General features: G+C 45.4%; 1 protein-coding gene across 2 annotated transcripts in view; it reads right to left on the reverse strand.

Annotated features, from left to right (window-relative positions):
• LOC110512031 (glutamate receptor ionotropic, kainate 2) overlaps positions 1-15,894 on the reverse strand; it is a 229,455-nt gene that overhangs the window by 11,300 nt on the left and 202,261 nt on the right. For both annotated transcript variants that reach the window (XM_036970551.2, XM_036970556.2), the window contains exon 16: positions 19-272. In XM_036970551.2, the coding sequence (XP_036826446.1) occupies positions 19-272 (254 nt within the window). The remainder of the gene's footprint in view (positions 1-18; positions 273-15,894) is intronic.

A 15,894-nucleotide genomic window follows, 5' to 3' on the forward strand; every position in this document is an offset into this window, starting at 1 on the left:
GAAAGGATGTTCCTTTACCTTTTCCAGTTGTGCGTTTTGTTTGGATTTATAGATGAACTCTCCGACTGCCACGAACACCGACAGGACGAGTCCAGCCGCCAGGACGATAAAGATGCCCCCGATATTCTGGACCCCCAGAGCGCTGGCCTCCTTATTCTTCTCATCCTCCGGACAACCGTTCCCCCTCCACCACTTCTCCTTCATCATGTGCAGCTTTCCTTCTTCCTGCAGCTGCAGGATCGCTATGGTGATCTTGTCCCTGTATGGAGAACCTGAGGGACCCAAAAAAATCAGGTGAGGTTGAGATGGATAATAATTAGGAGGAAAGCGTGTGTTTGTGTACGTGAGCATGTGTGTGTGTGTACAGTACGTGTGGGTGTGTGTGTACAGTACGTGTGCGTGTGTGTACAGTACGTGTGCGTGTGCGTACAGTACGTGTGGTTGTGTGTGCGTGTGTTTGTGTACAGTACATGTGCGTGTGCGTGGCACCAACATCCCAGCCACAGTGTCCTGGCTGGTGCTGAATGCACCATAGATTCTCCCATGCAGCTCCCACAGTGGTTTCACAAACAATATACAAATAAACCCGAAATACATTCCAGGGACCAGCAATTTACCTCCTTTTATCTGCTCCTTTTGTTCTCTCATTAAAACTGGTTGCCATGCTTAATTAGCGGTAATGTCTCTAGTGTGCATTGTTTTGTTTTGCTTAATAAATAAATGTGCTGCCGACATGTTGCTTTGAAGTGCTCCCTTCTGCCCCTCTCTGTGTGTGTGTGTGTGTGTGTGTGTGCACGTTCACGACATCTCCTCAGTGTCGGGAGTATTTCCCAGAACTCCCTGCAGCCTCCAGGCTTCCCCGCACCAGCCAGGTAAACAGGGCTGGCGTGTTCGTGTTCCCTGCTGGCCAGATCAAACCCCGTCACATGCAGAGGCTTCTGATTAGACCTGAAGGGTGAAACCAAGTGAAAACACTTGAAATCTCCCCGACCCCCTTTCATATTATCGACTGGAGAGCTCTCCCTGTGGCTAGGGGCCCATATAATCAGGATGTTAATGCTGCTTGAATTTTTAAAAACTCAATCACACTCCCTTATTATTATCTCATACACTTCAGAACTATAGCCAGCTTGATGTTGAGGAGAGTGGGAAACAGGTCTTCAGAACTATAGCCAGCTTCGTGTTGAGAGGAGAAAACCACTATTCAGAACTATAGCCAGCTTCGTGTTGAGGAGAGTGGAAAACAGGTCTTCAGAACTATAGCCAGCTTCGTGTTGAGAGGAGAAAACCACTATTCAGAACTATAGCCAGCTTCGTGTTGAGGAGAGTGGAAAACAGGTCTTCAGAACTATAGCCAGCTTGGTGTTGAGGAGAGTGGAAAACAGGTCTTCAGAACTATAGCCAGCTTGGTGTTGAGGAGAGTGGAAAACAGGTCTTCAGAACTATAGCCAGCTTGGTGTTGAGGAGAGTGGAAAACAGGTCTTCAGAACTATAGCCAGCTTGGTGTTGAGGAGAGTGGAAAACGGGTCTTCAGAACTATAGCCAGCTTGGTGTTGAAAGGAGAAAACAACTCTTCAGAACTATAGCCAGCTTCGTGTTGAGGAGAGTGGGAAACAGGTCTTCAGAACTATAGCCAGCTTCGTGTTGAAAGGAGAAAACAACTCTTCAGAACTATAGCCAGCTTGGTGTTGAGAGGAGGGGAAAACAACACGTGGCGATTGCCTGATGAATATTAAGTATCAAAGCTGTTTGTTGAGAAGCAACCATGCAGGGAACAATACAATGCTACTTGTTAGTATGTATGAGGACCAATACTATAGTAGCAGGAGCTGGGCAGACAAAAAGGCACGCAGTGATTGACAATCTCCATAGTAACACTTCCTCACTGTGCTGTTGCTATGCCTGAAGAGCAGAGAACAGTGGTGTTGCGGTCACCAGGCCACCTTTGAATACTTTTAGATGTGTTATGTCCTTCATCGTCAGCTCAAGGCTTTGCGTGTGTCTCTCTCTCTTTTTTTTATCACATCAACAACAGATAGGCAGAGCCCAGCATACATGTTTGAAGACATGCATACCCATGGTGATAAATCATTTGAAACACACAGCACTAACTCTCATATAATTCATTGCCATCTAAATACATTTCTCTTCAGGTGTCACATTCATACAACAGCTACTGTAGCTAGTCCTGTGTGTGTAAGCCACTCACTAATGTAGCTAGCCCTGTGTGTGTCAGCTCACTCACTACTGTAGCTAGCCCTGTGTGTGTCTGATCGCTCACTCACAACTGTAGCTAGCCCTGTGTGTGTCTGATTGCTCACTCTCTACTGTAGCTAGCCCTGTGTGTGTCTGATCGCTCACTACTGTAGCTAGCCATGTGTGTGTCAGATCACTCACTATTGTAACTAATCCTGTGTGTGTCAGATCACTCACTACTTACTGTTGCTTGTCCGGTATGTGTCAGATCACTCACTACTGTAGCTAGTCCTGTGTGTGTCAGATCACTCACTACTGTAGCTAGTCCTGTGTGTGTCAGATCACTCACTACTGTAGCGAGTCCTGTGTGTGTCAGATCACTCACTACTGTAGCTAGTCCTGTGTGTGTCAGATCACTCACTACTGTAGCTAGTCCTGTGTGTGTCAGATCACTCACTACTGTAGCTAGTCCTGTGTGTGTGTCAGATCACTCACTACTGTAGCTAGCCATGTGTGTGTCAGATCTCTCATTACTGTAGCTAGTCCTGTGTGTGTCAGATCACTTACTACCTGCAGCTCTAGGACTGAGGAAACTAAGGAAAAGGAAGCCCTGAAATACCAGCCAGAGCCAGGTCTATGGTAGCAAAACAAAATGAGAAACCCCAGAGAACCCAGAATGGGGAGAAATTAATATGAGGATTTTCAGATCCAGCAAAGCTCCAGCAGCAGCTAATGGGGATCCATAATAAATACAAAACAATACAATGATATAACATTGTGCTGGCTTAGTTTATGGCTGGTTTAATCATTCAATTATATCAATTGAACAGCACTGCTGCAGAGGCCAAACTAAATATTCTGCAGGGCAGTGGAACATGGCATTTCAGTAGAATCTAGAATGTCATTGTCTGCACTTCATAATCCTCCATAACAACTAAATGGACAATGAAATCATGTGGTTGTGGTCCGACTGTCTTTAGATCATGATTTCTGATGCCCTCTCACAATGTGAAGGAGGATGAAAAGTGTAAGCTACCCAAACCACAACTTGTACAGTTGAAGTAGGAAGTTTTCATACACCTTAGCCAAATACATTTAAACTCAGTTTTTCACAATTCCCGACATTTAATCCCAGTACAAATGCCATGTTTTAGGTCAGTTAGGATCGCCACTTTATTTTAAGAATGTGAAATGTCAGAATAATAGTAGAGAGAATTAGTTATTTCAGCTTTTATTTATTTAGTCACATTCCCAGTGGGTCAGAAGTTTACATACACTCAATTAGTATTTGGTAGCATTGCCTTTAAATCGTTTAACTTGGGTCAAACGTATCGGGGTAGCCTTCCACAAGCTTCCCACAATAAGTTGGGTGAATTTTGGCCCATTCCTCCTGGCAGAGCTGGTGTAACTGAGTCAGGTTTGTTGGCCTCCTTGCTTACACACGCTTTTTCAGTTCTGCCTACAAACGTTCTATAGGATTAAGGTAAGGGCTTTGTGATGGCCACTCCAATACCTTGACTTTGTTGTCCTTAAGCCATTTTGCCACAACTTTGGAAGAATGCTTGGGGTCATTGTCCATTTGGAAGACCCATTTGCGACCAAGCTTTAACTTCCTGACTGATGTCTTGAGATATTGCTTCAATATATCCACATAATTTTCCTCCTCATGATGCCATCTATTTTGTGAAGTTCATCAGTCCCTCCTGCAGCAAAGCACCCCCACAACATGATGCTGCCACCCCTGTGCTTCACGGTTGGGATGGTGTTCTTCGGCTTGCAAGCCTCCCCCTTTTTCCTCCAAACATAACGATGGTCATTATGGCCAAACAGTTCTATTTTTGTTTCATCAGACCAGAGGACATTTCTCCACAAAGTACGATCTTTGTCCCCATGTGCAGTTACAAACCTTAGTCTTGTTTTTTTATGGCTGTTTTGGAGCAGTGGCTTCTTCCTTGCTGAGCGGCCTTTCAGGTTATGTCGATATAGGACTCGTTTTACTGTGGCTATAGATACTTTTGTACCGGTTCCCTCCAGCATCTTCACAAGGTCCTTTGCTGTTGTTCTGGGATTGATTTGCACTTTTCACACCAAGTACGTTCATCTCTAGGAGACAGAACACATCTCCTTCCTGAGCGATATGATGGCTGTGTGGTCCCATATTTTTATTTATTTTTTATTTCATCTTTATTTAACCAGTTCGGCTAGTTGAGAACAAGTTCTCATTTACAACTGCGACCTTGCCAAGATAAAGCAAAGCAGTTCGACACATACAACAACACAGAGTTACACATGGAATAAACAAACACACAGTCAATAATACAGTAGAAAAATATATATACAGTGTGTGCAAATGAGGTAAGATAAGGCAGGTAAGGCAATAATTAGGCCACGGTGGCGAAGTAATTACAATATAGCAATTAAACACTGGAATGGTAGGATGTGCAGAAGATGAATGTGCAAGTAGAGATACTGGGGTTCAAAGGAGCAAGATAAATAAATAAATATAGAATGGGGATGAGAAAGTTGGATGGGCTATCTACAGATGGGCTATGTACAGATGCAGTGATCTGTGAGCTGTTCTGACAGCTGGTGCTTAAAGCTAGTGAGAGAGATATACTGTATGTCTCCAGCTTCATTGATTTTTGCAGTTCGTTCCAGTCATTGGCAGCAGAGAACAGGAAGAAAAGGCGGCCAAAGGAGGAATTGGCTTTGGGGGTGACCAGTGAGATATACCTGCTGGAGCGCATGCACAAGTGGGTGCTGCTATGGTGACCAGTGAGCTGAGCTTAGGCGGGGCTTTACCTAGGAAAGACTTGTAGATGAGCTGGAGCCAGTGGGTTTGGCGACGAGTATGAAGCGAGGTTCAGCCAACGAGAGCGTACAGGTCGCAGTGATGGGTAGCATTTGGGGCTTTGGTGACAAAACGGATGGCACTATGATAAACTGCATCGAATTTATTGAGTAGAGTGTTGGAGGCTATTTTGTAAATGACATTGCCAAAGTCGAGGATCGGTAGGATGGTCAGTTTTACGGGGGTATGTTTGGCAGCATGAATGAATGATGCTTTGTTGCGAAATAGGAAGCTAATTCTAGAATTAACTTTGGATTGGAGATGTTTGATGTGAGGCTGGAAGGAGAGTTTACAGTCTAACCAGACACCTAGGTATTTGTAGTTGTCCACATATTCTAAATCAGAACTGTCCAGAGTAGTGATGTTGGACGGGCAGGCAGGTGCAGGCAGCGATCGGTTGAAGAGCATGCATTTGGTTTTGCTTGTATTTAAGAACAGTTGGAGGCCATTGCCAGAGTTGTATGGCATTGAAGCTCGTCTGGAGGTTAGTTAACACAGTGTCCAAAGAAGGGCCAGAAGTACACAGAATGGTGGTGTCTGCGTAGAGGTGGATCAGAGACTCACCAGCAGCAAGAGCAACATCATTGATGTTTACAGAGAAGAGAGTCGCCACGAGAATTGAACCCTGTGGCACCCCGATAGAGACTGCCAGAGGTCCGGACAACAGGCCCTCCAATTTGACACACTGAATTCTATCAGAAAAGTAGTTGGTGAACCAGGCGAGGTAGTCATTTGAGAAACCATGGTGTTTATACTTGCGTACTATTGTTTGTACAGATGAACGTGGTACCTTCAGGTGTTTGGAAATTGCTCCCAAGGATGGATCAGACTTGTGGAGGTCTACAATTTTTTTCTGAGGTCTTGGCTGATTTCTTTTGATTTTCCCATGATGTCAAGCAAAGAGGCACTGAGTTTGAAGGTAGGCCTTGAAATACATCCGCAGGTACACCTCCAATTGACTCAAATTATGTCAATTAGCCTATCAGAAGCTTCTAAAGCCATGACATAATTTTCTGGAATTTTCCAAGCTGTTTAAAGGCATAGTCAACTCAGTGTATGTAAACTTCTCACCCACTGGAATTGTGATTCAGTGAATTCTAAGTGAGATAATCTGTCTGTAAAAATTTGTTGGAAAAATTACTTGTGTCATGCACAAAGTAGATGTCCTAACCGACTTGCCAAAACTATAGTTTGTTAACAAGAAATTTGAATGACTCCAATCTAAGTGTATGTAAACTTCAAACTTCAACTGTACGTCATTTAATTAATTCCCAGTTTGATTTGAATTGCTGTTTACTCCAATGTGTGCAAAAGTATTGCAACTTCTCTTCAAAAAATGTATAAAATAGTTATGGAAATGTGTTGGCAGTGGCCTGAGATCATTATAGAGTCCACAGCATTTTTGTATTGTGGTTAATACTGTATATACTGTGTGAATACACATCTTCCAATGACGAGACAGGTGAGGAAGCGGTTAGAAAATGGAAATGAGGTACTCTCTTTCTGTTGAGTCTTACTGGGTGAGAAATGGAGGAGAAAGTTTAGCACCGCTGTGTTTCTCAGTGATAAACAGAATATGTAAATGTGACGAGCTGAAAACAGGCCCTCTCAACATGGGGTAGCCATAAATGTTGAGCCATAATTCTCCAACAGAAGAAACATAGGAGAGGGAACTGACAGACCATCGTGAATCCAGGATAAGACACATAGCTGTAATCTGTCAGATCAAAACGAGTAATAGCACACCAATCTCTAATGCATTGTGTCTCCACAAAACAGCATGGAAAATGTTCCTGGCACGCTCAAGTACATGTCGTATTTTTAGCCTTGTTCTAAGATTTTGTTTTCCTTCTTTGTAATACAGCTCCAGATTTGTTTTGCATGTTAAGTCGATCAGGGGGAAATATAAAAGAGAGGAAATGGATGTGTGTAAATATTTAAAATTATTACTTTCAGGGCCTGCAATTACCTCTAAATGTCTGGAGAATACTGTTATTATCAAAACATTTCTGCAAACATATTCCACCCGGTGCTTTGATTGTGCTCACATATACTTTCTGGTAAACTGTAGTTCACAGACTCTTCTAGACTGACTCATATTTTCTCCATTTGTCCTCATACCCCACCCCCCATCATCTCTTTGTTCCTCCCTCCTTTCCTCCCTCGCTGTCTCATACTCCTGTCTCTCTCTCTCTCTCTCTCTCTCCTGTCTCTCTCTCTTTTTAAAATTATTTTTTAATTTCACCTTTATTTAACCAGGTAGGCTAGTTGAGAACAAGTTCTCATTTACAACTGCGACCTGGCCAAGATAAAGCATAGCAGTGTGAACAGACAACAATACAGAGTTACACATGGAGTAAACAATAAACAAGTCAATAACACAGTAGAAAAAAATTGTCTATATACATTGTGTGCAAAAGGCATGAGGAGGTAAGCAATAAATAGACCATAGCAACAAATAATTACAATTTTTCAGATTAACACTGGAGTGATAAATGATCAGATGGTCATGTGCAGGTAGAAATACTGGTGTGCAAAAGAGCAGAAAAGTAAATAAATAAAAACAGTATGGGGATGAGGTAGGTAAATTGGGTGGGCTATTTACATATGGACTATGTACAGCTGCAGCAATCGGTTAGCTGCTCAGATAGCAGATGTTTAAAGTTGTTGAGGGAAAGTCACAGGCAGCAGAGAACTGGAAGGAAAGGAGGCCAAATGAGGTGTTGGCTTTAGGGATGATCAGTGAGATACACCTGCTGGAGCGCGTGCTACGGGTGGGTGTTGCCATCGTGACCATTGAACTGAGATAAGGCGGAGCTTTACCTAGCATGGACTTGTAGATGACCTGGAGCCAGTGGGTCTGGCGACGAATATGTAGCGAGGGCCAGCCGACTAGAGCATACAGGTCGCAGTGGTGGGTGGTATAAGGTGCTTTTGCAACAAAACGGATGGCACTGTGATAAACTGCATCTAGTTTGCTGAGTAGAGTATTGGAAGCTATTTTATAGATGACATCGCCGAAGTCGAGGATCGGTAGAATAGTCATGAGTGAAGGAGGATTTGTTGCGAAATAGAAAGCCGACTAGATTTGATTTTGGATTGGAGATGTTTGATATGAGTCTGTAAGGAGAGTTTACAGTCTAGCCAGACACCTAGGTACTTATAGATGTCCACATATTCTAGGTTGGAACCATCCAGGGTGGTGATGCTAGTCGGGCGTGCGGGTGCAGGCAGCGAACGGTTGAAAAGCATGCATTTGGTTTTACTAGTGTTTAAGAGCAGTTGGAGGCCACGGAATGATTGTTGTATGGCATTGAAGCTCGTTTGGAGGTTAGATAGCACAGTGTCCAAGGAAGGGCCAAAAGTATACAGAACGGTGTCGTCTGCGTAGAGGTGGATCAGGGAATCGCCCGCAGCAAGAGCAACATCATTGATATATACAGAGAAAAGAGTCGGCCCGAGAATTGAACCCTGTGGTACCCCCATAGAGACTGCCAGAGGACACTGAACTCTGTCTGCAAAGTAGTTGGTGAACCAGGCAAGGCAGTCATTAGAAAAACCGAGGCTACTGAGTCTGCCGATAAGAATATGGTGATTGACAGAGTCGAAAGCCTTGGCCAGGTCGATGAAGACGGCTGCACAGTACTGTCTTTTATCGATGGCGGTTATGATATCGTTTAGTACCTTGAGCGTGGCTGAGGTGCACCCGTGACCGGCTCGGAAACCGGATTGCACAGCGGAGAAGGTACGGTGGGATTCGAGATGGTCAGTGATCTGTTTGTTAACTTGGCTTTCAAAGACCTTAGATAGGAAGGGCAGGATGGATATAGGTCTGTAACAGTTTGGGTCCAGGGTGTCTCCCCCTTTGAAGAGGAGGATGACTGAGGCAGCTTTCCAATCCTTGGGGATATCAGACGATACGAAAGAGAGGTTGAACAGGCTGGTAATAGGGGTTGCGACAATGGCGGCGGATAGTTTCAGAAAGAGAGGGTCCAGAATGTCAAGCCCAGCTGATTTGTATGCGTCCAGGTTTTGCAGCTCTTTCAGAACATCTTCTATCTGGATTTCGGTAAAGGAGAAGCTGGGGAGGCTTGGGCGAGTAGCTGTGGGGGGTGGGGGGGGGGAGCTGTTGGCCGAGGTTGGAGTAGCCAGGAGGAAGGCATTGCCAGCCGTTGAGAAATGCTTGTTTAAGTTTTCGATTATCATGGATTTATCGTGGTGACCGTGTTACCTAGCCTCAGTGCAGTGGGCAGCTGGGAGGAGGTGCTTTTGTTCTCCATGTACTTTACAGTGTCCCACAACATTTTGGAGTTAGAGCTACAGGATGCAAATTTCTGCTTGAAAAAGCTGGCCTTTGCTTTCCTGACTGACTGCGTGTATTGGTTCCTGACTTCCCTGAGCAGTTGCATATCGCGGGGACTATTCGATGCTATTGCAGTCCGCCACAGGATGTTTTTGTGCTGGTCGAGGGCAGTCAGGTCTGGTGTGAACTAAGGGCCATATCTGTTCTTCGTTCTGCATTTTTTAAACGGAGCATGCTTATCTAAGATGGTGAGGAAGTTACTTTTAAAGAATGACTAGGCATCCTCAACTGACGGGATGAGGTCAATATCCTTCCAGGATACCCGGGCCAGGTCGATTAGAAAGGCCTGCTCGCAGAAATGTTTTAGGGAGCGTTTGACAGTGATGAGGGGTGGTCGTCTGACCGCGGACCCGTAGCGGATACAGGCAATGAGGCAGTGATCGCTGAGATCCTGATTGAAGACAGCGGAGGTGTATTTGGAGGAAAAGTTGGCCAGGATAATGTCTATGAGGGTGCCCATGTTTACGGATTTAGGGTTGTACCTGGTGGGTTCCTTGATGATTTGTGTGAGATTGAGGGCATATAGCTTAGATTGTAGTACTGCCGGGGTGTTAAGCATACCCCAGTTTAGGTCACCTAACAGAACAAACTCTGAAGCTAGATGGGGGGCGATCAATTCACAAATGGTGTCCAGGGCACAGCTGGGAGCAGGTGGCAACAGTGAGAGACTTATTTCTGGAGAGATTCATTTTTAAAATTAGAAGTTCGAACTGTTTGGGTATGGACCTGGAAAGTATGACATTACTTTGCAGGCTATCTCTGCGGTAGAATGCACCTCCTCCCCCTTTGGCAGTTCTATCTTGACGGAAAATGTTATAGTTGGGTATGGAAATCTCAGGATTTTTGGTGGCCTTCCTAAGCCAGGATTCAGACAGGGTTGGCAGAGGTTGCTAAAGCAGTGAGCAAAACAAACTTAGGGAGGAGGCTTCTGATGTTGACATGCTTGAAACCAAGGCTTTTTCGATCACAGAAGTCAACAAATGAGGGTGCCTGGGGACATGTAGGGCCTGGGTTTAACTCCACATCACCCGAAGAACAGAGGAGGAGAAGGATGAGGGTGCGGCTAAAGGCTATCAAAACTGGTCGCCTAGAGCGTTGGGGACAAGGAATAAAAGGAGCAGATTTCTGGGCATGGTAGAATATATTCAGGGCATAATGTGCAGACAGGGGTATGGTGGGGTGCGGGTACAGCGGAGGTAAGCCCAGGCACTGGTTGATGATAAGAGAGGTTGTATCTCTGGACATGCTGGTTATAAGGTCACCGCATGTGTGGGAGGTGGGACAAAGGAGGTATCAGAGGTATGAAGAGTGGAACTAGGAGCTCCATTGTAAACTAAAACAATGATAACTAGCCTGAACAACAGTATACAAGGCATATTGACATTTGAGAGGCATAAAGTAATCGCAGGTGTTGATTGGGAGAGCTAGCTAAAACAACGGGTGAGACAACAACAGCTAATCAACTAACACAACAACAGCAGGAAAAATGGCGATGACTAGGCAGAGAGGGTCGGATTAACTACACACGGAGCCTGAGTTCGCGGATGGGGCCGACAGATAAAAAAATTCATAAACAGAATGGAGTACCGTTATTAATGGACAGTCCAGCAGGCATCAGCTATGTAGCCAAGTGATCATAGTGTCCAGGGGGCAGCAGTAGATGGAACAGGGAAGCCGCCACTACGCTAGCACGGCACAGCGTTTAAAGTTAGTAGCCCGGGGCTAGTAGGAGCGTCTGCTCCGACGGAGGCCGGTTGAAGGCACAGCGGATGGAGTATTCTCAGCAGACCAGTCGTGGTGGTGCGGCGGGGCGCCGCGTCGACAGAGAATCCAAGCCAGATGGCGAAAGAGGTATTGTAGAATTTAGTTTGCTAGCCGGGAGATGCACCTGGCTCACGGCTAACTGGTGCTAGCTTCGTGGCAGTGGCGTTAGCCACTATAGCCAATCGGTAGCAGCGGTGATCCGGTGACAAGGTCCAGAGCTTACAGCAAGGATCCAGTGGAGTATTGGGCTCAAGCCGTGTATGAGTGGGGTTCTGGTGAACAGCTGAGTAGGCCGGGAGGTGGGCCTCAGGGATAGCTTCGGTACTAGGTGCCACGGTGGGTGCAAGCTAGCTGTGAAGATCAGAAGTAGTGGTCCAGGGATTACGGCAGGAATCCAGCGTTGTTGTGGAGAGACAGTCCGATACTGGTGGACTGGCGAGTATTATCCAGGCTAAAAACAGGGCTGGTATCTGTGCAGAAGGTAAAAGCCGCTAGCAGTGGCTAACAATGACTAAATAGCTTGTAGCTACTTAGCTGGTTAGCTTCTGGTGGTTCTTGAATGTGTTCTAAAATAAAATATAATAGCGATTCCGTATCACATTGGGTGAGGCAGGTTACCGGTATAATCGAATTAAAAATCGAAAAGAGATTGAAAATAAAATGTAAATATATACAAAAAATACGAAAAAGACAAAAGTACACGAGAGGACGAACATAAACACGTCTTCACTGCTACACCATCTTGGAACGAAAAGTGTCTCTCGCGTCTCTCGCGTCTCTCTCCTCTCTCTCCCTCTCGCGTCTCTCTCGTGCGTCTCTCTCTCTCTCCTCTCTCGCGTCTCTCTCTCTCTCCTCTCTCACGTCTCTCTCTCCTCTCTCTCGCGCGTCTTTCTCTCCTCTCTCTCGCGCGTCTCTCTCTGCTCTTTCTCTCGCGTCTCTCTCTCCTCTTTCTCGCGCGTCTCTCACGTCTCTCTCTCTCGCGCGTCTCTCTCTCTCTCGCCTCTCTCTTGCGCCTCTCTCTCTCTCTCTCGCGCCCCTCTCTTCTAGCGCCCCTCTCTCTCTCTCTCTCTCTCTTGCCCCTCTCTCTCTCGCCCCTCTCAATTCAATTCAATTCAAGGGCTTTATTGGCATGGGAAACATGTGTTAACATTGCCAAAGCAAGTGAGGTAGATAATATATAAAGTGAATATATAAAGTGAAATAAACAATAAAAATTAACAGTAAACATTACACATACAGAAGTTTCAAAACAATAAAGACATTACAAATGTCATATTATATATATACAGTGTTTTAACAATGTCTCTCTCTCTCTCTCTCTCTCTCTCTCTCTCTCTCTCTCTCTCTCTCTCTCTCTCTCTCTCTCTCTCTCTCTCTCTCTCTCTCTCTCTCTCTCTCTCTCTCTCTCTCTCTCTCTCTCTCTCTCTCTCTCTCTCTCTCTCTCTCTCTCTCTCTCTCTCTCTCTCTCTCTCTCTCTCTCTCTCTCTCTCTCTCTCTCTCTCTCTCTCTCTCTCTCTCTCTCTCTCTCTCTCTCTCTCTCTCTCTCTCTCTCTCTCTCTCTCTCTCTCTCTCTCTCTGATATACAGGACTAGGACAGCAAGGTTGCTGCCCAAACAGAAGGCAGGTCACGCCCTCAGAGATATCCCATTTCCCAGCATTCCATTCAGGTCTTACAGAGATGTTCTCTGTCATTTATGATCCGGAGCTAAACGATCCATGGGGGAACCATCGTGACAACTTCCCCGCACTGCACGGCAGGAAACGCCAACCTGCTGACATGCAAAATATTCACTTCCCTAATACTGTAAGTGATTAAGAAGGCCTAATGAAACACAATGAAAATGATAGCAAAGAGAGAGAGGGAGAGAGAGAGAGAGAGAGAGACAGAGGGAGAGAAAGAGAGAGATAGAAAGTAAGAGAGAAAATGAGAGAGGGAGAGAGAGAGGGAAAGAGAGAAGGGGGCCAGAGAGAGAGATAGGGAGGGGAGAGAGAGACGGAGAGAGAGATAGACGAGGGAAGGAGGGCAGAGAGAGAGAGATAGGGAGGGGAGAGAGACGGAGAGAGAGATAGGGAGGGGAGAGAGAGACGGAGAGAGATAGACGAGGGAAGGAGGGCAGAGAGAGATAGGGAGGGGAGAGAGACGGAGAGAGAGATAGACGAGGGAAGGAGGGCAGAGAGAGAGAAAGGGAGGGGAGAGAGACGGAGAGAGAGATGGACGAGGGAAGGAGGGCAGAGACAGAGCCTCCTGAGATTATGGACGTATAGAGCAGAGGAAGTAACAGTTTAATCACAAGCGGCCGAGTGGCGCGAGTCGCATAAACAAACTTGTGACAGATGTTTGATACGCTGCTGTGCATGACTCCACTTAATGACCTCTCCAGGGAGGACGTCCATACACACACATTAAAGGCTGAGTGGGGAGATCTATCCCCATAGGTACAATAGGACTACGGTCACTATGGGGCTTCACTCTCTAATGTGGACACACAGCTACACAGCTCCTGTGTCCCTCCTCCCTTCCACTCCACCTTATGTAGGCCAACAACAATCCCCTTTAGATATAACATCACAATGGTCCTACTTTCATCTGTTCCCATCTAATATCAGCAGCTACCAGATGTATATACTTCTCTCTGGTCTACTCTTCTCTTCTATGGCTAAATGTTATACTCTGAATTAACCGCAGTTGCCAATGCATTAAATATCTCATTAGAGTTAGAGAGGGATAACATCTGGACGGCCGTGCTAACTAATACTAACTCTGTCCATTACAGTGCAGACTTGGGGAGCGGCTGCCAGAGGGACTCAAACCAAATACACCACTGAACTATCAAGGCCTAGGTACTAATGCAGGCAGACAACTCCTCTCTGTTAAAGTCAATGAGATATATGCTAAATGGCCAGGCTGTATGGGAATACAGGACACATATGGTAACAGGTACTAAAAGGGTAGGATTAGCAATTTAAATGCCTTGTTCTCTGCTCCGTGTGAATAGGCCACAAGGGAGTGATGATGCTAAACATCCTTTTTCAGCACAGACCGACGATCTGTGCGATGCACAACCTAAACCTTTGCCTGACACACACACACACACACACACACACACACACACACACACACACACACACACACACACATACACATACACACACATATGGACAAACGCATTTGGAGACCAGCACACACTTAATACAAATGCACACACATGAATGCCATATATGCGCACATACACAGACATACACTCACACTCACACACGCATACGCACACACACATCCCGACAAGCCCATTCCTGCATTGTTCCTCGCAAACGCATCCCAACCAATGCAGCATATTCCATTCCAGCTGTCGCCAACACCCTGATCACACATAACAAATATTGTTATAGGACAAATCACTCAGGTAACACAATCACACAGAGAAAACACACCCTCTCTGCTGCTCTCTCATACAGTCACTTACTGAATGGCCCTGTGCTTCCTGACTGAGAAATACGTCAAACATACACAAATGGAGCAAATAGCCACTGATGTTATAAAGGACAGAATGATCCATCCTCTTAGGGAAATGGGACACACCGTGTTGTATTCTCTAAAGGCATGTGTCCTGCTGCATATTGAACAATGTGTTAGACAACAAGCTAAATAACAGGGAGACTGTTACACCAAAACCTTTTACAGTTCATTTACTTGGCGTATAAAAGCCACAATTCTTCAGTCTCCCAAACATAGAAAGACAGACAACCTCCACCTCCCAGTCTCCCCAAATAAATGACAGTGGACACGAGAAAACAAGTTATCTTGTAGGGACGCCCCAGAGCGATCTTCCCCTTATAACTTAGGTACTTACAAGGAGTTTTTCCATTTCATTTGTGGCAGCCGTTGCCGGGAGCTGCATGTGTAACAGGATTAAGTCAATCTGCTGCTGAGCTCCATAATCAAATCCTGCACCTCCGCACACAACGTGTAAACCAGCGTGCCACCGCCCAACACCCTCTCCATTCACTTATATATTTCTTTACAGTTACAGAAGTCGGAAGTTTACATACACCTTTAGCCGAATAAATTTAAACTCAGTTTTGCACAATTCCTGACATTTCATCCCAGTAAAAATCGCTGTCTTAAGTCAGTTAGGATCACCACTTTATTTTAAGAATGTGAAATGTCAGAATAATAGTAGAGAGAATTATTTATTTCAGCTTTTATTTATTTCATCACATTCCCAATGGGTCAGAAGTTTACATACACTCAATTAGTATTTGGTAGCATTGCCTTAAAATGGTTTAACTTGGGTCAAACGTATCGGGTAGACTTCCACAAGCTTCCCACAATAAGTTTTGGCCCATTCCTCCTGGCAGAGCTCCTGGCAGAGCTGGTGTAACTGAGTCAGGTTTGTAGGCCTCCTTGCTTACGCACGTTTTTTCAGTTCTGCCTACACATTTTCTATAGGATTGAGGTCAGGGCTTTGTGATGGCCACTCCAATACCTTGACTTTGTTGTCCTATGCTTGGGGTCATTGTCCATTTGGAAGACCCATTTGCGACCAAGCTTTAACTTCCTGACTGATGTCTTGAGATGGTGCTTCAATATATCCACATAATTTTCCTCCTCATGATGCCATATATTCTGTGAAGCACATCAGTCCCTCCTGCAGCAAAGCACCCCCACAGCATGATGCTGCCACCCCCGTGCTTCATGGTTGGGATGGTGTCTTCAGCTTGC

The sequence above is a fragment of the Oncorhynchus mykiss genome, chromosome 3, assembly GCF_057628025.1.
Source record: "Oncorhynchus mykiss isolate SJ-2025 chromosome 3, ASM5762802v1, whole genome shotgun sequence".
NCBI classification, from domain to species: domain Eukaryota; kingdom Metazoa; phylum Chordata; class Actinopteri; order Salmoniformes; family Salmonidae; genus Oncorhynchus; species Oncorhynchus mykiss.